Source organism: Salvelinus namaycush, chromosome 15, assembly GCF_016432855.1.
Source record: "Salvelinus namaycush isolate Seneca chromosome 15, SaNama_1.0, whole genome shotgun sequence".
NCBI classification, from domain to species: Eukaryota; Metazoa; Chordata; class Actinopteri; order Salmoniformes; family Salmonidae; genus Salvelinus; species Salvelinus namaycush.
In genome coordinates, this window is record NC_052321.1 from 13,786,314 (window position 1) to 13,811,050 (window position 24,737).

Genomic DNA, 24,737 nt, shown 5'->3' on the forward strand with positions numbered 1-24,737 from the left:
CAGGAAAAAGCAGAGGAGTGGATGGCTATTCCTGTGAAATAAGAGTTTCTGTTCTGTTTTTGTTTGTTTTGGTTGCTTCTGTTTTTGTTTGTACTTAGTGATTTGATGACATAGAGAAATGGATATTCCTCATTGTTGTGTCCTTATTTGGCTCTATGTCTTTCACCCGTTGTAGGCTGTGCTCCAGATTCCACAAGTCCCTTTCACATGTCCCAACAGCAGTAGAACACCCACAATGACCTCACAGCAACTCCAACCATACTCATCGACACTGTAAACAATATACTGTACTACACATTTAGCTCAGCAAGCTAATTTAGTTTGTTTTTATGTGAGTGGGCCGGGTGGTAAGCTGTCTAACTGCCAAAGTCCTGAAGAGCCTGGCAGCCCCAGCCCTAGCTAGCTCAGAAAATGTTAGTGACTTGGACTGCCAATGGGTTGGGTTGAGTTGGGGGGGCTGGCTGTGCTGCACGTTCCCAGCATGGGAGAGAGAGAAGTGGCATAGCTCAGCTGTCAGGAGTGGAGAGGGGAGCGAGGGACCCAGCCAGGCAGCCAGCCTCCAAACCAAACGGCTTCAGCTGCTAACAGCTCCTAGTGACTGCAGCATAGTAGTTAAATATAGACCTATGCGTTAGCCTCCGTCTCCACACTGAAAGACTGGGGACAAAGGAGGAGTAAATGAAAAGACCTGGACGTGTGACAAAGGACATCACACTGCTGCACCTCTCTCTCCCCGCTGAGCAACGGCTCCTTTCAAACACAGACAGAGTGGGAGTGGGAACAGAACTGTGCCTCCATGATTGCCTGTCTCCCTCCTCCGCCAAGGCTTTCTCTCCTTTATTTTGTCTTTCTCACCCTCACTCCCTTGCATTCTCTTTCTGTCACAAACACTCTCCCACTGACTCCTCAAAGAGTGTCTATCTTTGGCTGACTTACAGAGAAAGAAAAAGGGAGTGTGGTGAGAGAGAGAGACAGAGAGAGAGAGAGTGTAAAGAGAGAGGAGAGTGTAAAGAGAGTGTGTGCATGAGAGAGGGGTGAGAGGGAAGTAGGGAGAGTGGATAAGCGAGTAGAGAGAGAGCGAGAGCGAGGACTAGACCCAGCTCTTGTTGCTGTAGCATTTCCTTCTTGACCTGGAATCCTAGAGGAGGAGAAGTGAGAGAGCAGAGCTTGTCCATGGTGATGGCATTCATTCTGTAGCAGGGCAGCTGAACAGGAGTAGCATTAAGAAGAGGTCTTCAGAGGACATTCACATACAGAAGGGCAGACTGAGTCACTCCTGTAGGATTACCTTAAGCACCACTCCAAACCTAACCCTGGGGACCAGAAAGAACAGGTAAGAAAGTACAGCTTACTCTCTTCTACACAGTGTGCTCCAGTGAAAGCATGCTTCTCTCATCTCTACTCAGTGTGGGATGTTAAACCATGTGCCCATGCCGTGGCAGGAGATAAACTTATCAGCTGAAATGCTCTAGTATTATGAGTTTGAAATGCTGAGAGCTATTACTGTTGCTGGACTTTGTCAGTGCTGTTCTGCACAGATATACTGTAGGTTACAGAATACCGTGTGAAGGAACACTATTTTAATGGACTCTGTCTGCCTGCTTTGTGCAGTATGAATGGGTTAAAATCCATGCTGTCTACATACATTAAAACACATTGAGCTGATGACATGTTTTAAGAGTAAAGGTCTTTTGACTGTTCTCGGGAGGTAGAATGGTCATTAGGAGTTAGATACTGGCACTGAGACAGCACACACAGGAAAGAGAAAGTCATGAATCTAATGTACCATATAAATCACTACTTATTCCTCTGTCATTGTTATATAAAAGCAGTGTGAGAACCCCTTCTAGTGTTATACTAGCAAGAAAAGCCTTGTGAGGACTTAGAGCTGACAGCATAATCCAGACAAATAACGTTCTCCTGAGATATTTAGGCTGGGAGATAAGGAATAACTCATCCAGATTCCTCCGTTAACATTAGGAATGGATCGTCTCCTCGAACCTTGTCCGGGGGGGGGGGGGTTCAACTTGTTGTGAAACAGCATAATTTCTACGTGGTTATTCATTCCTTTTAATTATGTCAAATTATTTCATTTATCACCAGGCCATCAATCATAGAACATGCATGTATATTTGGTTCTCATAAGAACTAATCCATTTGTCAAGACATACATCACACTGTCTAGCTGAGCCAAATGAAATGTGCAACATATCTCTCTTTTATAGGGAATGCAAACGAAAAGGGTTCCAAAAGGGTTCTTCGACTGTCCGTATAGAATAACCCTTTTTGGTTCCAGGCAGAATCCTTTTGAGTTCCATGTAGCACCTTCTGTGGAAAGGATAATCACATGGAACCCCCTAAAAGTTCTACTTGGAACCAAACGGGTTCTACCTGGAACCAAACGGGTTCATCTACGTATGTGTTCTCCTAAGGTGACAGTCGAAGAACCCTTTTAGGTTCTAGATAGCACCTTTTTTTCTTAGAGTGTTCAGGCATACTTTAAGTTAACTGTCATCCATCTCCTTAGCACCTATGTGTCTCTGTATTGCTCCTAATGCAGACCAGCTCTGGAAGAGAGAGGAGAGCTATCTGTTCACACTCCAGCTGATGTGGTCCCCTAACACTTAATAATATCATGGTAGATACAGGGAGGAGGGGAGAGAGAGAGATCTGTCATTAATATTTCTGCCACTTTGTCCAGGTCAGGGATAAGGAGATCCTTTCCTAATGTTAGTTGGAGTGGTTTACTTTACACTTGAGTGTTTTGTTTCCAGGGGTTACTAAAGTTCATTCACAGTTCATTCTTTTTACAATGTTTGAAGAGTAATCAAGTCAGACTTATCTATTCAGACAGACCAAGCTATGTCATAGGCTTATCTATTCAGACAGACCAAGCTATGTCATTGGCTCATACAAGTGGCACAGGTGCAGAGAGAGTATTCGCTTACTCAAACTGCGTCCCTCTCCACTGAGATGCCCGTCGCCTCAAATCACCTTATGTCACTACATTATTATGATCTTGCATCACTTACTTCTGATCAGTGAGATGATAAGGACATGGCTAAGTTATGAGGTAATGTAGCTCTTTCAGCAGTGGTAGATTGGGAAAGAGATACCACTCCACTGTGGTGTTTATCGACCAGGCTTTTCCATTGACAACATACTGTAGCAAAATCGTCAATGGACAGCCAGTTCTTAATTGTATTTTGTATAGCCTGCATAGCGAAAATGGTAGGATGTAGGCTACATCATGCACTTGGCTTGGAAATGTCTACAACATTGGATAGAAAGTATCCAATGCTGTAGTTATAGAGAGGGAGCGAGCGTATATGTTAAGGGGGATTGTATCTGCCTGGCATGTGTCCACTGTCCAGTGCACTGCCATCAGCACTCTCTGGAATGATCTGGTAACAGAGGTCTGCTTCACGTGGTCAACTCATCGCTTTTGGGAGTGGGCCAGACTGTAGCCTGTAGTGTGTTGTGTGAGTGGGGGAGGTTGGAGGAGTGACCCTGGCTCTGTCCCTTGTTGAGGCCAGACAGAGGGAGCTGGGCTGGGGCTGGTCACTATACTCCCAGTGGTCACAGTGGTGCAGCCTTCAGACCTGCTGGTGAGATTCGGCAACAGCTGTCCCCGGCACGTGTCACCCCCATTACTATGACACTAAGCCATGTAGAGAATGTGTTCCAGACCTTCTGGGTTTTACATAGAATAATGCTTCTTACATTTCCATGTTTTGAAGTGTAAAGGAAAACCACAGTGCTTCAGCAGCATACATCGAATGACCATGCAGCTGGTGGGCTTTGCTCTCTTATAAAGTTCATAGTAAACCATCTTGACATTCTCCAAATATTGTGACTAGTGAAGTCCTCTCCTTCAATGTGATATCTTAAAGGAATCTTTTAAATCCTAAGCCTTTTGTATGTCACAGATGTATCTATATTAATCGTCAGTAGCTTGGGATAGTGATGCTATTCATTGCAAATGGTTCTGGCCCTATTCTAACTGACCTTCGCCCTCTCTTCTCGCTAGAAAAAGCAGTCATTCCAAGAAACTTCTTGCTGAACTTTTGAAAGGTCCAGGTAGGGAGACTGAATTCCCTGAAGTGAGTCTTATTGTAGTAATAACTGATCTCAAGTCAACCAGGCTGCGTCTCGCTTCCTGTCTTCCTCCCAGTCAGTGGGGGAGTGACATCATGATAGACTGCTGGAGACTTCCATTTCTTCTGTGATGTCATTTATTTGGACGGTTTTGCACATATTTGCTGACCAATCCATGATTCAGAAATAGAGCTGCCTTATCGCCCTCGGTTCTCAGTGTCTGCAGTGGCTGACTGTTGGAGCTCTTTTTATAAAATGTTTATTTAACCTTTATTTAACTAGGCAACTCTTGAGTTGGACAGACGACTCAAGTTAGGCTAAATGTGTATAACTTTTTTTCAGCAGTGTGAAAGGGTCATGTAATGTCATGTAATGTCATGTGCATCACACATGGACAGATCAGAGCAGACCATGAAATTGTATGGAATTATGGCCTAGTAAGGGGCGCAACTTTGGTTTTAGAAGTGGGGGGGACATAATATATATATACACTCCAAATAGCCTACCCGACCACTCGGAGGCGTCCGCATGGTCCTACAGCACACTGTTGCCTCGTTTTGTATCACATTCCAATGATAAAACTGGAGGGGACAAAAATGCAATTTCAGAATGTGGGTGTGTTCACATGTATGTGAGTGTGCTTCACCCATGTGTAATTTGCAGCCTCTATATGGTCTTTTTGCAACATTCAGAACATGCCTTGTTCCCCGCCCCCTTAGAATCTCCTTTTAAACATGATATCCAATCATGTCATGTTACTCAAGGAATTTGGTGCTTGATTGGTTGGTGTCCATTTACAGATTCTGTAAACCTACTCCATGCTGTTCCCTCAATAGATCAAGTGAATTGGGTTGCTACCCAGCACAGTAGAGTAGTGAATATCATATCTGTTGGCTCTTTGAGACATACAAGCTTCATTCAGAGCAAAAGGAGATAAATGTACACATGTACGATCTTAATTTTATCACCCTGTTTCAGGAGAACTTGCAATGCAGGAAATTTAAAATGTGTAGTGTGAGGTTTAAAAGGGCTTCTGTAATTTCCACTTGTCAGAGTCTGAAATGTCAGACTTGATTTTCACTTACGAAAAATGTATCAACCCCTACAAAAATGTCCATCAATTATAATCCACATAATAATGCACATTTCCTGTTGCTGCAGGATTATTTTACTGCTGTAGCAAACTGGCTCAAATTAAGATCCTACATCTGTATGTGAATTGCATTGCCTTTGATAGGCCTACAGTGTACATACAGTATTAGGGCCTACTAGCTGCACCATCTTCATCTACTGAAGGTCCCTGTAGAACTTCTGTCCCTCATGTACAGATAAAGTCAGAAGTTTACATACACCTTAGCCAAATACATTTAAACTCAGTTTTTCACAATTCCTGACATTTAATCCGAGTAACAATTCCCTGTCTTAGCTCAGTTAGGGTCACCACTTTATTTGAAGAATGTGAAATGTCAGAATAATAGTAGAGAGAATGATTTCTTTCAGCTTTTATTTATTTCATCACATTCCCAGTGGGTCAGAAGTTTACATACACTCAATTAGTATTTGGTAGCATTGCCTTTAAATTTTTTTAACTTGGGTCAAACGTTTCAGGTAGCCTTCCACAAGCTTCCCACAATAAGTTGGGTGAATTTTGGCCCATTCCTCCTGACAGAGCTGGTGTAACTGAGTCAGGTTTGTAGGCCTCCTTGCTCGCACACGCTTTTTCAGTTCTGCCCATGAATTTTCTATTAGATTGAGGTCAGGGATTTGTGATGGCCACTCCAATACCTTGACTTTGTTGTCCTTAAGCCATTTTGCCACAACTTTGGAAGTATGCTTGGGGTCATTGTCCATTTGGAAGACCCATTTGCGACCAAGCTTTACGTTCCTGACTGATGTCTTGAGATGTTGCTTCAATATATCCACATCATTTTCCTGCAAGTGCACCAGTCCCTCCTGCAGCCAAGCACCCCCACAAAATGATGCTGCCACCCCCGTGCTTCGCGGCTCAGATGGTGTTCTTCAGCTTGCAAGCCTCCACATTTTTCCTCCAAACATAACGATGGTCATTATGACCAAACAGTTCTATTTTTGTTTCATCAGACCAGAGGACATTTCTCCAAAAAGTACGATCTTTGTCCCCATGTGCAGTTGCAAACCGTAGTCTGACTTTTTATGGCGGTTTTGAAGCAGTGGCTTCTTCCTTGCTGAGCGTCCTTTCAGGTTATGTCGATATAGAACTCGTTTTACTGTGGATATCGATACTTTTGTACCTGTTTCCACCAGAATCTTCACAAGGTCATTTGCTGTTGTTCTGGGATTGATTTGCACTTTTCACACCAAAGTACGTTCATCTCTAGGAGACAGAACGCATCTTCTTCCTGAGCGGTATGACAGCTGCGTGGTCCCATGGTGTTTATACTTGCGTACTATTGTTTGTGCAGATGAACGTGGTACCTTCAGGCATTTGGAAATTGCTCCCAAGGATGAACCAGACTTGTGGAGGTCTACAATTTTTTTTTCTGAGGTTTTGTCTGATTTCTTTTGATTTTCCCATGATGTTAAGCAAAGAGGCACTGAGTTTGAAGGTAGGCCTTGAAATACATCCACAGGTACTTCTCCAATTGACTCAAATTATGTCAATTAGCCTATCAGAAGCTTCTAAAGCCATGACATCATTTTCTGGAATTTTCCAAGCTGTTTAAAGGCACAGTCCACTTAGTGTATGTACACTTCTGACCCACTGGAATTGTGATACAGTGAGTTATAAGTGAAATAATCTGTCTGTAAACATTTTTTGGAAAAATTATTTGTGTCATGCATAAATTAGATGTCCTAACCGACTTGCCAAAACTATAGTTTGTTAACAAGAAATTTGTGTAGCGGTTGAAAAACTAGTTTTAATGACTCCAACCTAAGTGTATGTAAACTTCCGACTTCAACTGTATGTGTCTTCCTTCTGTCATACATGACACTGCTGGGACGCCGTCGCCCTGGTGTTAAAAATACTTGTTTTTGCTAATGGTGGAAACTCATTGAACCTCATCTGCAATCAGAAGACTGTGTATGTAATGTGGTGATGAAGAGGATACAACGAGTAGAAACCTTGTAGGGAAAGTAATATTCTGCCCTAGCAGGATGACATGTCAGGTGTAAGAAATATTGATGCAGAGTATAAATAGAAGTAGGCCAGATCACTAGACAAACTGTACCATGGCCAATATACATATACAGTAACCAACAGAACTGGGACCATGTCATCTAGTATTTATAAATTCTAAGTGAAACAAAGTATTATGAAATTCCAAGTGAAATAAGAATATATTGTAAACATAAATTCCATGTGTAATTTAGTGATATAATACCAATCAACAAGAAATATGTATACTGTAAGTGTGTTCAGCTGTCTCAACCGACAAAAGACGTCATCACTCTTCAGTTTAACTAAATTTGCCTCTGAAACACGTCTGTTATGTAATATTTGACCCTCAAAGGTCACTGTTTGTCTGCAGAGGAATGTGTCTGCAGAAAGCTGAGACATACCAGTCTGTAGCAGTACATGGAAAAGAGGGACTTGTAAAAACAGTAATACTAACATTTGAATCAAGACAATCTCTGTAACAGTTTTGAGTCAAGGTTGATTGAAACATCTGTTTATTGAAATTCTGATATTTTCTGGTAGAGTCATGTTTTCCTTGTTAAGATGGAAGAGCCTTTGGACCCCACAGTATTTGATCAGGTCTGCAGGCGTGGTGCGTTGCTAAACTCCTTCATGCTGAGGCACAGTTCCCAGCCCATATTTAGTCACGTTGGGTTCATAGCGTGGCTACCCACTGGGCATGGACGACAGTTCAACGTCTATTTTTGATTTACATTTGGTTGAGTTGTCAACTAAGGTCAATTCAATGTGAAATCAACCAAAAATATTACTATGACATTGGATTTAGGTGAAAAGTTGGTTGAAAAAAATACGAAATTGCCTTACGCTGATGACTTTTTGCAAATCCAATGAGTTGTCCACGTTGATTCAACGTCATCACATTGAAATGACGTGGAAACAACACGTTGATTCAACTAGTTTTTGCCCAGTGAGTATATCAAACTCCCCCAATCAAACTATACGTTTTTCCAAAGAGTTCGGAGGGCCCCTGGAATCCCGACAACTGCTGTCACTCGTGTCTCAGGGAGCAGGAGCTATCTATCAACTAAGGCTGACATCACAGGCCAAATCAGGACCATGTAGCCATGCAGTCTGGGAGGGACCTCTGGAGGAGCACTGGGAGAGGAGGTACAGGTCTCACACAAACAACAACAACAACTCTAGACAGGTCTGGGAAAGACTTCACATCCACTGGCTAAATCAGGCCCTCCAACAAAGTTTGTTTATTTTCACGGTATGTCCACACACCTTGTGGTTGAATTTGGATTGTATGTAGGTGGTGTAGCTGTAGCCAAACAGTGTTGCTTTTCAATGATCATTTGAGCAGTATGTTGTGCCCCAACCTAAAGCAGTTGGACTCCCTTTCAGTGAAAGGCATCTGTTTACTTGCTGATCACAGCTAAAGTGATAGGGCTCCTTTTCTCCAGCATGGACCAGGAGAACGTGTGTTGGGGTCGGAGACCCTATAAATACCCTGAGTGACAGCTGGCCATGACCGCCAGGGTCTAGCCTGGCTATGTGGGGGTAGACATGGGACCCAACCTTACTTTAGTCCCATGCCTTCACAGGCCCCACAGACCATTAGGCCCTGGCCTTCTCATCAGAGGGAACTTGGGTGTTTGATGCAGGCAGTCAGACAGTAACATACTACAGATGACTTGGATTCCATGGATTTGTGGGCATGCTGGTCAGGGGTACCCAGTAAGGGCTCATTGTCCATTAGCCAGCTCCCTCCACATTAGGGAAGAAGGGAATGCAACATGCAGGAATGGTATGTGAGGCTCAGAGGCAACGTGGCTTTGGAATCCCCATTTGCCCTCTTAGAATTCACTTCACTCACAACAGTTGCAAACCATTTAGCTGAAACGGAGAGTCATGCTGTAGGAATCTGATTGAAATTTAAATAGAAAACACAACAATTGGAAGGAGTTAAGGGTATAGAGAAGGTTTTGTTATCATTGCGCCTTGGTGAAATTGGAGTAATAGATCATTATCCTGAAATGGTCTATTTGAACAGTGTCCAGTCGACTATCTATCTAACCTCAGTTCCATGTGAATGTTGAGCTTTCACTGCTTAACTCCCAATCAGCTCATTACCCTTGAATCAAAGTAATGCATGTTCCAGCTGATAGCATTACACAATACATACAGAACTGTGGGAATAAGAACCGGTTTAATTAAACTGTGCTAGAGGAAAAATAAATGTGTTCTTGGAGTTTGGAATCATAGGTGGAAGCCAAAGGAGCCAGAAGTTGGAGCTAAAGTATTTATTTATTTAAGTTAAATGGAGGATGAAGCCCAAATTGACTAGGGAGAAGTGATACTGTACTCTACAGAGCTGTTGCATAGTTACATATTGGAAGTGTGCATGTACTTGAATAATAAATGCAAGTTTTACTTTGAATGTACTTAGGTTCATGTCCTGACCATGAGTTCAAAACAATATCCAGAGTTTTGAAGTAGGTGCTTTCAAAATATGGTCTCCATCGATTGTGTCTGATTCCTCTCTGACCTCTTACAACCTCTCTTAACTCACCTTTTAAACCAGACGAAAACCACATAAATGTGTGGTCAGTTGAGAGCCAGTGGATTGGTCACTGTGTTATTCTTATCTCAGTGGTTTACAGTAATACTCAGTAAAGCCTATCGATCCAAACACTGTGGTGAACAGTGGTGTAAAGTGCTTAAGTAAAAGTACTATAAAGTACTACTTAAGTCGTTTTTCTGGGGTATCTGTACTTTATTTTACTATTTACAAAACACCAGTCTCAACGTCAACAGTGAAGAGGCGACTCCGGGATGCTGGCCTTCTAGTCAGAGTTCCTCTCTCCAGTGTCTGTGTTCTTTAGCTCATCTTAATCTTTTATTTTTATTGGCCAGTCTGAGATATGGCCTTTTCTTTGAAACTCTGCCTAGAAGGCCAGCATCCCGGAGTTGTGCACCGGGGCCTCCCACTCCTCTTTCTGTTCTGGTTAGAGCCAGTTTGCGCTGATCTGTGAAGGGAGTAGTACACAGCTTTGTACGAGATCTTAGGTTTCTTGGAAATTTCTTGCATGGAATAGCCTTCATTTCTCGGAACAAGAATAGACTGACGAGTTTCAGAAGAAAGTCTTTAATTCTAGCCATTTTGAGCCTGTAATCGAACCCACAAATGCGGATGCTCCAGATACTCAACTAGTCTAAAGGCCAGTTTTATTGCTTCTTTAATCAGCACAACCGTTTTCAGCTGTGCTAACATAATTGCAAAAGGGTTTTTTAATGATCAATTAGCCTTTTAAAATGATAAACTTGGATTAGCTAACACAACGTGCCATTGGAATCTAATCCTTTGCTGGAGTCAAGTACAGTACAGTACTGTAGATGTTACATCATCAAGGCATAGAGTGTAACCTTGGTACCCCTTTATCCTTGGCTGCACCTGTCCTGGCAGGGCTGAGGAGTGGCATAGCAGTGGGTACTGGGTAGTCTACTGTGCTAGAGAAAATCACTCCAGTTTAACTCAATGTGATGTTATTATACTGTAATGTACTACGGGGCATGGAAAGCAGTCTGAGTAGCCCAATTCAGCACTTGAGATGGCTTTTCTTCTCTCTTATTTTGAAAGATCTTTTCTTTCAACCCTTTCTTGCACCTGGACCTTTTTCCAGGAAACATTTGAGATTAGGGTAGATTCGTTTCAGACGCCATTAAGTCATTCTGATCAGTAAGAGCTCTGCAGAGTCAGACCGCTACTAAAGAGGAAGATAAACAAATCCCTGAGGAGTGAGCTGAAACCTCCAGTGAACCGCTGTCAGAACCCTGTATCACACATACATACAGTACAGTCAGGCCTGCTTTGCTCCCAGTCTCATAGCTCTCCTAGTGAACATCTTGTTTTCATCGAGGTTAGAATGAGTTACAGTTCTTTATTGATGTTCACAGTCCCAGTGTTGTGCTGTTCTGGCTACGGATTGCGTTGTTTCAACGGTCCCAAGGAGGTGGGTCACACACCTAATTGAGCCTCGAACTGATCTCAGAGCAGAGAGAGCGGTGGAGTCGTGTAGGGGAGAAAGAATGTGTGACATAGTTCTGTGAGCTCACTCAGCTCAAGACGGCTCAGAGGATGAGTCAGGGGTCGTGTGACATCACCTGCAAGGGAATTGTTCCTTATCTGTCAGTAATGATAAAAGTACTGATGTCATACTGTACCAGAACAGGATCACAGAGAGAACACTTGCTCACAGTATGGGGACTGTAGTTGTTCCATTAATCACAACTCCTTCAAGGGACTGTAGTTGTTCCATTAATCACAACTCCTTCAAGGGACTGTAGTTGTTCCATTAATCACAACTCCTTCAAGGGACTGTAGTTGTTCCATCAATCACAACTCCTTCAAGGGACTGTAGTTGTTCCATCAATCACAACTCCTTCAGGGACCTGTAGTTGTTCCATTAATCACAACTCCTTCAGGGGCCTGTAGTTGTTTCATTAATCACAACTCCTTCAGGGGCCTGTAGTTGTTCCATTAATCACAACTCCTTCAGGTGACTGTAGTTGTTCCATTAATCACAACTCCTTCAAGGGACTGTAGTTGTTCCATTAATCACCACTCCTTCAGGTGACTGTAGTTGTTCCATTAATCACAACTCCTTCAAGGGACTATAGTTGTTCCATTAATCACAACTCCTTCAGGGGACTAGTTGTTCCATTAATCACAACTCCTTCAAGGGACTGTAGTTGTTCCATTAATCACAACTCCTTCAAAGGACTGTAGTTGTTCCATTAATCACAACTCTTTCAGGGAGTAGGAGAAAGGCTCTAAGCTCAAAGCTCTATGAAGTTTAACACATACAGTGCATGCACACACACAAATGCATTGATGACCTACATTAGCCATACTCAGCAGGTGGACCGAGGTTCGGACCTGGACCCAGAGTGGGGTCAATACGGACCGTGGGTCCCGACCAAAATAAATAAATGTATATACACTGACTACACCAAACAGAGTTAAAAATCCTTCTTTAACCTGTCTCCTCCCCTTCATCTACACTGATTGAAGTGACATCAATAAGGGATCATAGCTTTCACCTGGTCAGTGTATGTCATGGAAAGAGCAGGTGTTTTTAATGTTTTGTATACTCAGTGTATATATATTTTATATATAATAAAAAGAAGAAGAATTTTAAGAACTTAGATTTCAATGCAATTTGGTTGAGAGTTGTAATAGTATAATACACAAAGTACAATTTTGAAATGTAGTAGTGCATGGGCAGTAGTGCAGAAGCATAAATATCATACCCCCCAAAAATGCTAACCTCCCCTGTTATTGTAATGGTGAGGTTAGCATGTCTTGGGGGTATGATATAAAATGCTAACCTCCCCTGTTATTGTAATGGTGAGGTTAGCATGTCTTGGGGGTATGATATTTGCGCATCTGTAACTTTTTCAGATGCACACATAAGACATGACAAAATGTGTTGAATTGTAGGAAATTAGCTTAAAAACTGGAAAATATTATTTTCGCCAACAGGATGGGTGTGAACAGTTTGGGTTGGCATGGGTCCCGAGGTAGGGGTTTGTTACTATCCATCCATACTATCCACTAAAGACAATATCCATCCGGACCTTTGACCGCAGGGAATTTGTGTGACCAGACCTCATATAGTAGTTGAGTACCCCTGACCTACACTGTGTGCAGTGCACTTGACCCCAACGGACACAGGATGACTCAACAGAACATGAATGCAATGTAACTCTAAAGATTCCTCTAACCTGGTCTTACTGTATAATATGGTGCATACAAACCATCATAGTTTAAGCCCTGTATTTCTTTTTGAGTTGGATCCCAGATTGTTTACAGATTAGCATGACAAACAAGCCAAACACCCAGGGGTGCTGCAAATGTTCCAGCGTCCTCCCATCCAACGTGTCACCACCCAGCATGAGATACTCTGTAAAAGAACAGGACATGTCATAAATACTTGTCAGGAACACACACACACACCACACATATGCACACACACTCCACCACCACATGCACACACTGTCGAGTGGTTTTGTATGTTGAATATTTGTCTAAGCTCGGATGGAATAGAGAAAGGACAGATGCAGGACATGCTGCCTTGGAGCGCTCTTATAGTTGACCTCACACCTTATAATATTAGACACTTCCTCATGTAGTTCTAATTTAACCTGTGTGTCTCCTGTCATTGAATATAAGACGGTCAGAAAGGCACAGGAAGGGGATGAGGGAGGATGGGTATGAAGATGGGTTTCCAAGGCCAAGGCCATAAAACCGACTGTAAGTGATGTGTCTACAGTCTGAGTAGTGTCCAGGATGTTTATTTGTATTCTCTCTCTCTGTATCTCTCTCTCTGTCTCTCTCTCACTCTCTCTCACTCTCTTTCTCACTTTTCACATGCTTTCAATTGATGTTTGTACAGATTCTGTTGACATTAAGTATATTGATTTAGTTGACAATTTCCCTCACTTCATATTAAAATATGATTCCCTCTGTTATTTTTCTCTGGCCAGGTAGAGGATGAGGTCCAAGAGCAGTGGGGTGGAGAGCCCAGCCAATGGGGTACTCGGGGTTCCCCAGGCAACACAAGACATCAACCAGGAAGAGGATGTAAATCTGCATACACCCATAAAGAGTCTGAAGGTCAAAGTTCAACCAAACATTGAGGAGTTGGTGGAGGAGGTGGTGGTGGTCTCTGACATAGAGAAGTCAACCGAGGACAGCTTAGGTTCTAGTGACAAAAGACTGGGAATCATGAACCTTACTGAAAAGGACCTTCTGAGGCTGCTAGGGGTCATGGAAGGTGAGGTTCAGGTGAGTCTGATTCATATTGATAAACTACCGTATGATGATATTGTACATAGCTTAAAAGTTAACTGTGGAGTGAACCATTAATCTTGTCTGCTGGGATGTTGTTTACTTTCATTATCCACAAGGTGGAACCGATTGCCATGCTTTTTTGTAAACCCTCACAATATTTTTGTCCAAAATTAGATATATTTTTGTCTATACCTCCCTCTAGTGGCTGATATTGGTACTAACACACATTACATAACATCCCAGAAAACCCACTCTTACCTTTCCTTGTAAGAGTAGTCCCTTGGTGCCCTAAAGGAGATTCTTATAAACAATAACTTGCAAGGTTTTTTCCAAAGCACTAAGAGAGTGTGTTTTTTGTGTGTGTAACCCCCAGGCGAGGGAGGATGTTATCTGTGTGCTGAAGACTAAGAGGACACGTCCGGAGGCTCTGAAGTCCCACTATGGTTCTGCAGCTCCTACCACAGCCCTCCAGGCCCTACAGAGAGACAGCCTTCTCACCAACACACAAACACACATTGACAATGTCTACCAGAGGCCAATGGCTGAGGTTAGTCACCAACAGTACTGACAGATACTTATTACCTTACAAACCAATAATATTAATTGATTGTAGTATTATTTTTTTTCTCTTTTTTTTAAATAACATTTTATTCGTCATGTACACAGTTTACAACAGGTATAAAAGGTTCATTGAAACGGTTACGCGCTACAGTAGCACCTTCATTAATTGCAGTACCATGTAATTCATACAGACAAATCTCGATGTCAAATGTTGAAGATCATTAGCTGTACACATTTTTGCCATGAAATCTACCAGTTTTGTTATACAATAAGGATGCATAGATCAACAAGACAGAAGTACACTAGTTGACTGAATAGTCAGAGTTATAGTCTAATGATTCTTCTGTGTTGTGTGTTCCTCAGCTGGACCGTCTGCAGGAGAAACACAAGGACACGTATCGGCGCATGCTGGAACAGCTTCTATTGACTGAGAAGTGTCACCGCCGCACCGTGCACGAGCTGGACAGCGAGAAGCGCAAACATGCTGACTACATGAACAAGAGTGACGAATTCACTAACCTATTGGAGCTTGAGAGAGAGAGGTAAGATGATGAGGGGGAGGAAGAGAGAGCGGTCAGAGGATGAGGGGGAGGAAGAGGCTCTAGTTAATTTCGTTCTGACCCAAAGCTGAGAGAATTAAAGTAAGAAAAGGTTTACTCAGCATTGGAGCATAATGAAGTTGGTGATGAGGCAATATCTCCCAGTTCTCTTTCTCCCATGACATCATCTGGTGGAGGTTCAGCTCAGGTCATCATGACCATTGGGACCTAGGCTTCAGTAGTCCTAGCATGACTGTGTGTGTGAGAGGAGTGTGTAAGGACACAGAGAGCGGGAACCTCTCAAAGGGATCAGACATGAGAAAGAGAGAGAGAAATCAGCTTGGTCTCAGACTAGACGTAAGATAGTAAACATACATCTGGAACACTCAAATTAGTATGATATGTTACGTTTGGTATGGTTACATAAGACAGAAGGTTACTTAAGGCAAAAATGAAAGTAGGGTGTTTGGTTGGGGTGGATGAGTAGACGTAAAATGCGAACTTCTAGCAACCCAAATGTTGCATGTTCGAATCTCATCACGGACAACGTAATAATTTGAGTACCAACTATTTTCTACTTTGCAACTACTTAGCATGTTAGCTAAGCCTAACCTTTAACTCTTTAACCTAATTCTTAACCTCAACCCCTAGCCTAGCTAACGTTAGCCATCTAGCTAATGTTAGCGTTAGCCACCTAGCTAACATTAGCCACAACAAATTCAAATTCATAACATATCATACAGTATGTTTTGCAAATTCGTAACATATTATTATCATATAAATTGTAATTCGTGACATTGTATGAAATGGATGATGGACATCCACAAATGTATACATACCATACGAAAGGTAACATATCATTCTAACCTCTATACCAAGCGATGTCAGAGGAAGGCTCTAAAAATTGTCAAAGACTCCATCCACCCAAGTCGTAGACTGTTCTCTCTGCTACCGCACGGCAATTTACATTGAACCGCTTTATTATTTATTTATTTATCTTAATTGATTTACACTGACTCCCTGGCGCTGGCTCTATGCAGACCCACTAGACTCTACCCACGCAATCACTACACTGACACTCCAACACACACATGCATATTGACGCTACACACACACTGTCATACAAAATGTTGTCAATAAAACAGTGAATTGGGAATTTCAACAGTGTGCAGGCCTTCCTGTTCTATACAAGCTGTTGCTGCTACTCTGTTTATTATATATCCTGGTTGCCTAGTCACTTTTACCCCTACCCACATGTACATACAGTATTACCTAATTTACCTCAACTACCTCGTACCCCTGCACATTAACTCAGTACTGGTACTCCTTGTATATAGCCTCATTACAGATTTTATTGTGTTACTATTTCCTTTTTTGGTATTTAGCAAATATTTGTCTTACTTTTTAACTCTGCATTGTTGGGAATGGGATCGTAAGTAAGCATTTCACTGTAAAGTTTACACCTGTTGTATTCGGCGCATGTGACCAATACACTTCGATTTGATAATTGGAATTTCTCAGATTTACGTTTACTATATTACATCTACCCCTGAGTCCAGGTTGGATTAAACTACTCACACAGAGGGATGAATGAGGTCATCTGACCAGTGTGTGATGGTGTGACCTCACCCTGCCCTCGAAGCCAAGCGGAACCATGGCCCAACACTCTGACTCTGACACTAATCACCACGGTTAATATGATACCTATCATATGGCCAGGACTTGTAAAGTCAGAGGGCCAGATAACTTTAGCAGACTCCACTGGCTAGATCCATTGGATGAGGCTTTTGCAGCAAGCAATATTGTTGCTTCCCAGTGCAGAGACATATGTGTTTGCTCTTCTCCCTGTGGGCAATGGGGGCATGGAGAACCTGTATGCCCATAAAGTCCATGCATTTCCCTTGGATCCAGCAGCAGCATAAAGGGCCATTGCACAATTTTAAATGTTCAGTTGTGCTGAGGGTTAATGCGTGCAGTACCAGCCGCCTCTGAACACGGACCATTTACTCTGGCTGATAGATGATGTGTTAGAACTAAGGTGTGTGTGTGCGTGTTGTGTGTGTGTGTGTCATGTGTGTGTGTGGTGTGTGTGTGTGCGAGCGTTTCTGTGTAATGTTTGTACAGTCAACCTGCATGCGTGCACGAGTGTGTGCGTGTATGTTCCCGACACCCAGTCATCTGCAGGCCAGAGGCCAGAGTGGAGCCCCAGCTGTGTTTCATAAGCTATAAAACTTCAAACAGCATCTCCCAGACAGGCTCAATGTACTCTCAAATCTCCACAGCCCCTTCTCCTGGACAACTCAGGAGACAGACCATGAAGGCTACATCACTGTCAGAAGAGCCGCCGTCAGAGACAGTGGGAGAGGCCTGGGAGAAGGAGAAAGAGGACAGAGGGAGATGAAGTACTGTACATTGGTTCCAAACAGTAGAACAAACTTGAACCTTTGCCCAGGATGTGTTTGATTGACACCTGACTGAGGTAGACCCTGAACATGCCTAACCCCAGGAAGCAGGTTTCACGCTTTGTTGGAGAGAGATAGCAACCGCAGGATCTCCCTTTAATGAACCTTCAGACTGTCTGATGAAAGCCATCCACATTAACCAACCCCAGAGAAACTGATACAGTCCGTGGGACTGAGTTAGACTAGGCTTCATCAGGTGCTAGCTATGTACAGTACGAGACAGCAATGACTTTCATTCGACAAACATGGAAGAAGGTGGTTATGAACTATAAATTGTTGGAGTTTACAGGTTTCAGTTATCTACTTTAAGTCCAGTTGATCTTAATGTAGGTGTTAGCGGTGCCAGTGACGACCTCTGCCAGGTTGTTTCACTGTCCTGGTTGGCCAGTGTTCAGTCTACTGCCCTCCACAACCTCCTCTAAGTGCCTACAGCCCTGTGTTTAAGATCTCCTGCTCCATCCGCACTGGCTGAGCCCACATTCCCCTGGCCTGGAGTCAGGGAAGGGCCACGCACGCACACACACACACACACACACACACACACACACACACACACACACACACACACACACACACACACACACACACACACACACACACACACACACACCCCCGTGCCTGGTAGAAAGTTGCCACTGTTTTGATGATTCTCTCTGTCAGTGCAAGGTGGGAGCAATCTGTCTACATGTCCATCCATCTCACACCTATTCATTTAAATAGCTCACTGACGTATGTGAGTGTGCAAGAAGAAAAGCGAAAACACATACAGGTCTTACACCAAACTACTGAAGGAATTTGGAGTGAAGGGGTTGCTAACCCCTTCGTTTTCACATACAGTATGTTGTAAATTAGGGAATAGAAGCGTTGCTGCGGTTGACATAAGTTCTATTCATAAGAGAGGCGTTTAATGCCGCTAGCCGTCATTGTGATCAAACCTGTGATCCAGACTTTGGGTGCTTTAAAGTAGCTTAGCTTCTGGTGCACTTCTGTTAACACAACATCAATGAGATGTAGTTTATCGATTATGCTGTAGCTGAGCACTTAATGCTTTTTCCCCTCAAGAGCAGCGATTACAGTCCAGGGCTGTGTTTTGACAGGCATTGGCACGGTGTCTCAGCTTCAATCCACAACCATCTGACACATACAAGCTGCTGCGCCTCCAACTACATTCCTCAGGGAAACACAGGATGAGTGAAATGCTGTTTCATCATGAACATGTGTTTTCTCAGGGACCCACTGTTGAATATGTCGTGGAACATCGTCTCAGAAATATAACACTCGTAAGAACTTGTGAAATCAATTAGGCTTTTAATACAGAGCATTGCCAGCCGGAATGTCCCGCGGAACACACACCGCTTCCCAGCCCCGGCTCCAGCATTTATACACAAATAGCATATGGGTCCACCCCATATGCAAATAAGCATACTTCCCCTAATTCTTCCTGCCATCATTATCTTTTTAGTTCAGGCTTCCTGCTTGTTTACGCCTACTAACGCCCATATCTGCTTTCAGTTAGATTATAATAGTGTCCAGACCCGTGCTTGTCTTAAAAATAATATATGTCCATCTATCCTATAGGCCTATGACTTAGCCCTGTATTTAACTCAGTGCCTCAGCATGTTCTCTGGTATGTGTCCTTATTGGAATCGGCAGACTATGTGTCTCTTCTATCATTAGTGTGTCCAGTTGCCCTAGGCGCATATTTCTCTGGTATGTGTGCACTTAGTGGAATCAGCAGACTATATGTCTAGTGTGTCCAGTTGCCCTAGGAGCCTATTTCTCTGGTATGTGTGCACTTAGTGGAATCAGCAGACTATATGTCTAGTGTGTCCAGTTGTCTATTTTTAATGTTCAGCTAGCTTATACATCTATGTGCTGTCCTATACGTATATATGTATCTCATGTACTCCTACAAATCCCTCCTCTGAGGCTAAATAGCCACATAAATTATGCAAATATGACTTTGGAATGGTAAATGAGAATACATATGATGGACAATAAAATAAACAAACAAAGTAAAGCATATAAACCAACTAGACCAAACATCTCCAATGTGAAATAGGAGTAAAAGATCCAATCAGAAACATTAAAGAAAACCTAACTAGACCAAACATCTCTAGTTTTCATAAAAGTAAAAGATCTAATTTGGTATAAAATAAAAAAGATTAATATATTACATTTTTGAAAAAGCATGAGCATGTAGGTACCTAGCCTTGCCTGAGGTTATCTCAGTTATGTGAAAATTAAAAAATAAAAGATAATACAATGAGTATAATAATAAATTGAATATGAGAAAAGCAAAGACCTACATGCAGTTACAAAAGAAAATTGACACAACATCATTCTAAATTTAAGCATTTCAACATGATCCTCCCTCGCAGACACCTCTCTTATAAAGTGATATCAATGATACCAACCTTTTTTTAGAAGATTAAGGACATGGTCCATAGACACTTGTAACCGGAATACCCTCTGTCACCTAACATGTTTTTGTAAAATGATCCTATTTTTAGAAGGCAAAACTAACTTTAATTAAAAGAAAATATATATGTTCATCGATATATATCTAAAAATTCAAAGAAACATATAAAGAACACAAAGCATTAGGCAAAATAAAAATGCTAAAACCCCATTATCTAGGAGCACAGTCCTCATCCTTACAAATAAGACAATCTCCTCTTTGACACTTGGCACAGGAAAAAGGTTCCGGGTGATGGTTATGACCATCCTCATGAATTTTTGTACACCACTTGCAATTGTGACGCAAATGACACTTTTTGTGGACATGTATAAGTAAACATTCATCTGAACTGGGTAATTTAACATATACATGGAAACCATCCTTACGAAAATCGTGACACGCATGACCACCCCCCCCAATCACTTCATAGAGACAGTTAGGGTTACCAAAGGGGCAGTCAAGAGGTCCTCCAACCGCATTGCAAGGCTTTCCATACTTATTGGTATAATTGCCTGGGCTTCCCGGTACAGGATCAATCACCACAGGAGGGTCATCTCTCCTCACAGACATCTGTTTAACTGTTGTCTGAACCACAATTGACTTTACCAGGGGTATAACACAACAAAATGCAATACCCAGAGCCAATAACCCTCCTCCCAACATGATGGCCATCCTAGCAAACATGGCTCCCCACTTTCCTAACGCTAGGTCCAACCAATCCCATACATGAAAGTCTAAACCAGCATTAGCCTTTACTTCTGCTCGTAATCCTTTGAGTTTGGCCATAGCAATATTGGGAATAAAGGTGCAACAGTCATCCCCAAACATGACACAAACTCCACCCTTCTCCGCTAAGAGCCAATTGAGAGCCTGTCTATTTTGCCAAGTCATTTTACTGGTAGCCTGTACCTGTTCCCCCAACGCCGTTAGAGCCGAGTCAGTATAGTTAATGAATCTCTGTTGGTTGTAGTATATATATAATTAATCCACTCTAAATTCTTATTTGGTGTTATCCACAAGAATATAGATTCAAATCCTGATTTAACCTCATCTCTGGCCTTGAAATTCCGAGGTACACCTCTAAGCAGTCCAATTGCATTAAGGTATACCTCAAGACCCTTCTCATAAGCCCTTTTAACTCTAGATTTTACATAGTCATCATGGGGTGATTTAATAATAGTAACCTATTTAATTGCTCTAACTAAGGCACAAAGACCAATCCATCTATCAGACAATACATTCAACAGTTAGTTTCTGGATGTGTGGAAAGAACAATCAGCAATACCTCTGTCTTGATTTTTCAACATAGTAAGAGATGGTGCAACCTGAGTTATTTTACCACACAACCCTTCTCTATTCATTATCAACCCTTTATCATTATTTCTACGTACTCCCGTAGTCTCTAGCACCCAAATAGTATCACATTCTACAGTGGTGTTTCCTACATCAATTCCTTCGGTGTCATGGCTGTAAAAACATTCATATTTTCCTTTAACCACAGTACTTCTGTCTAATTGAGGTCCATTTGATTCAGTTCTAATGTTATAGGCAGCACAATCATTGTCTCCCAGCATGGTCTCATTCAACATAGTTTTACCCCTAGTGCTTACCCAGAGCAATCCTATATTCTATGTCACACAAGGGAATAGAATACTTTCTATTGGTACAATGGTCATTTTTCCAACTTACACAGTTTTTATATGATGCTGGTTCAGAGACTATTAAAAGATCAGACAAAGGTGATTTCTACACAAAATACAATTGTCCATTCTGTGTTTGTTTGCCATATACTTAGCCCATTCGTATCACTCCTTCTTCACTACTTCTTCTCGTGTGCTGTCCTTGAGTGGTTCTGATTCTGATACATCTAGTTCTGTCGCTTTTACAATGTTCTTATCTTGAGGTAGATCAGTAGAGTTTATCAGAAAGTTCCAAATGTCAGTAAAAAACTCTACTGGCTCTGACGTCTCAGGTTGCTTTGTGGGTACGGTGGTCTGCTTGGTAAGGACAGTCGATGTCATCTTAGTGGTAGCTACTGTAGTCTTCACAGCAGCTGCCACCATTGTTGTTGTCATTGTCACAGGTTCTTCCTGTTCAGGTGCAGGGGTAGGATCAATCTTAATGACCGTGGAGCTACTCCCTTCGGTCACTGTTGTTCTTGTTCATGATGAGCACCCTCTCGTCTTTTTCTTTGATCAATGTCAGGTCACATCCTTTCGGATCCCAAACGACTTGTCCCTTTGTTTGGTGATGTGTCCATCCACAGAGTGCCATCTCCGGTAAGGGTTTGATCCTTATGATTGAGATAGACTTCAGTTCTCCTGCTTCTGTTTTGAGTTGAGGTGGAACAGAGATTCTAACCTTGTCAGTCTTTTTGGATTGTTCGACTGATTCCTTTCTTCTCTTCCTGCTTCCACCATACGTCTTGATTGTGCATTAGTCTGTTGTTTCTATACTAGCATTCACTGTTACTTCTGTTATGTCAATGTCATTATTATTTTGTTGTTCTAACTTCAATTGTCTGTAAAGGAGACCATTCAAGAGTTTAAAAGTCAATTGTGGGGAAATCCCCATCTTCTTCAGCATGCGGGACTTTTCCTCCTCTTTCTTCACCTGAGGCTCCCTCCTCAGGCCGGACTTAGCTTCCTATCTGGAAGGGTGTCAATTTTAGGGAAGAGATGTTCTCATTCTGTTCCTTGTGAGGCCTCTCCTCCTCTTCTGGGTGCATTACTCGGTGCACTTGTCGTATTTTGGCTTTCACTTGATTTGCTGTTTTCTTGGCTCCTCCCTGGCGTCTCAATCGTTTCCGCTGCTCCTGCTCCCTCCGGGCTCCCTCCTGGTGAATCAGCATCCTCTGTGTCCTCATCTCTATGTGGTTGTATCCTTCTCTCTGTTGGGACTCGTGTGCAGTGGTTTAGATGATACCACGTCTTGCTTCCTTTCACTTGGACTGCTGTTTTTGTGGCTATTGCCACCTCGTAGGTTCCTTCTCTCCTCGGCTGATCCCACTTCCTTCGAAACACTCGAACGTAGACCAGATCTCCTGGTATCACTGGGAGAGGTCCTTCTGGTCCCCTTGGATCATCAGACGCGGAACCTCTCGTCCTGGTTCAGGTTTCTGCCTTCTTTCTGTGAGGCATTCAGACTTAGAGACTTATGGCCTCTGTTCTATGATTACACCATACATCCTCTTACTTCCATCACTCATCACACAACAAACTGACATTCCAGCTAAAGCTGGCGAACCCCTCTCCTTCTGGTTTCCTAAACATAAGACTTGGAAAACAACAGACAAAACATAACAGCATTGACAATGTTATGTGTTATGCATAAATATATTCATGAAAACTGAAATCTGAGACCATGACAATTCCCACTCTCTCTTTACCTGTCTATGCCTCCAGGATACTTTTCTGCTGGACTCCACAAAAATAAAAGCCCTAAAAAGCTTCCTCATGCTTCCACCCAGTCTTCCCCTTTCGGCCCCAGGTTCTGAGAGGTGTTCCCAAATCATGTCATTTTTTACTTAGTTTCCCATCTGCTCCATTTCAACTGATAATCATGTGCATAACCTACAATTAACATTTTCTCTTCTTGAATTAATTCAACACTATATATGCTTTCATATCAATCCCTTTAACATGTTTGTTTAGAGTATAATATCCTATCATCAATTCTTTTTCACATGATGTATTAAAAAATGAAACAATTAGCCCCCAAACTCAACCCAGTATGTCTATAGTGAAATCTAGTCTCTCTCTCTCTGATTCCACGTCCTCTGTCATGGTGTTTTCGAAGTTCACCCATTATTCAGCTGGACCTTACTTCTCGTGAGACTTATGCACCCACCAAAGAGAGACATGAAGATCTTTACCACTGCAGTGTTGTAAGAAGTATACCCCCAGCCTGGTGTATCTTGATGTACACTCAGTCTCCAGAATGCAGCCCAAGCCCTTCCATTTCTGGCTGTTTTTTTTTTCTTTCCCTGAGGACATACACACTAACACATGGGTTATTTCCTGACAACAGACTTTCTTCTTATAGCAAGATCACTAAATCTTAATTTTTAAATAACAGCCCTATGTAAACATTCTGCCTCAATACCTGGCCCCCTGCCACAGAAATATTCATAATGATAGTCAAATGATGGCCCCTACAGCAACTGCTGTAAAATAACATATAATCAGTCAAGTGTCTTCCAGTTGGATTAATATCCAATCCTAACAAAACTAATTCATAAGTTTCTTAAACTTTTGCTCTAATGTTCAAAATGCCACCACTTATTATTTTTACCTTTTTACCATTCTTACCATTTTATCATTATTTTATTTTTACCATTTTACCATTTTACCATATGTGAATTGTTCTATTCACTTTAGAATTGTCCCTATATTTTACACAGCCAGCTGTCTTTCCTTTTCTGTGAATTATCTCTATTATTATACATAGTTTCTAGAAATAACACCCCTTCACTACCATTACCTTAATTTATTAGCCTCATATCCCCAATGTAGTCACAGTTTTTTCTAACCGATAACAGCCATTTGTTTGATACATACTTAAAACATTCTTAAATCAATTTATATATCATTTATATCAGTATCAGTCCCTCCTCAGGAACATATACACAACCTTATGT

At 42.1% G+C, this 24,737-nt stretch overlaps 1 protein-coding gene across 1 annotated transcript in view; it reads left to right on the forward strand.

The window, feature by feature from the left end:
* The first annotated feature begins 1,127 nt into the window (after nt 1–1,127).
* Nucleotides 1,128–24,737, forward strand: part of LOC120060209 (filamin-A-interacting protein 1-like) — a 37,518-nt gene continuing 13,908 nt past the window's right edge. Inside the window, exons 1-4 of the mRNA XM_039009358.1 lie at nt 1,128–1,333; nt 13,769–14,069; nt 14,449–14,622; nt 15,000–15,178. Coding sequence (XP_038865286.1) covers nt 13,776–14,069; nt 14,449–14,622; nt 15,000–15,178 — 647 coding nt within the window. The 5' untranslated portion in view covers nt 1,128–1,333; nt 13,769–13,775. The remainder of the gene's footprint in view (nt 1,334–13,768; nt 14,070–14,448; nt 14,623–14,999; nt 15,179–24,737) is intronic.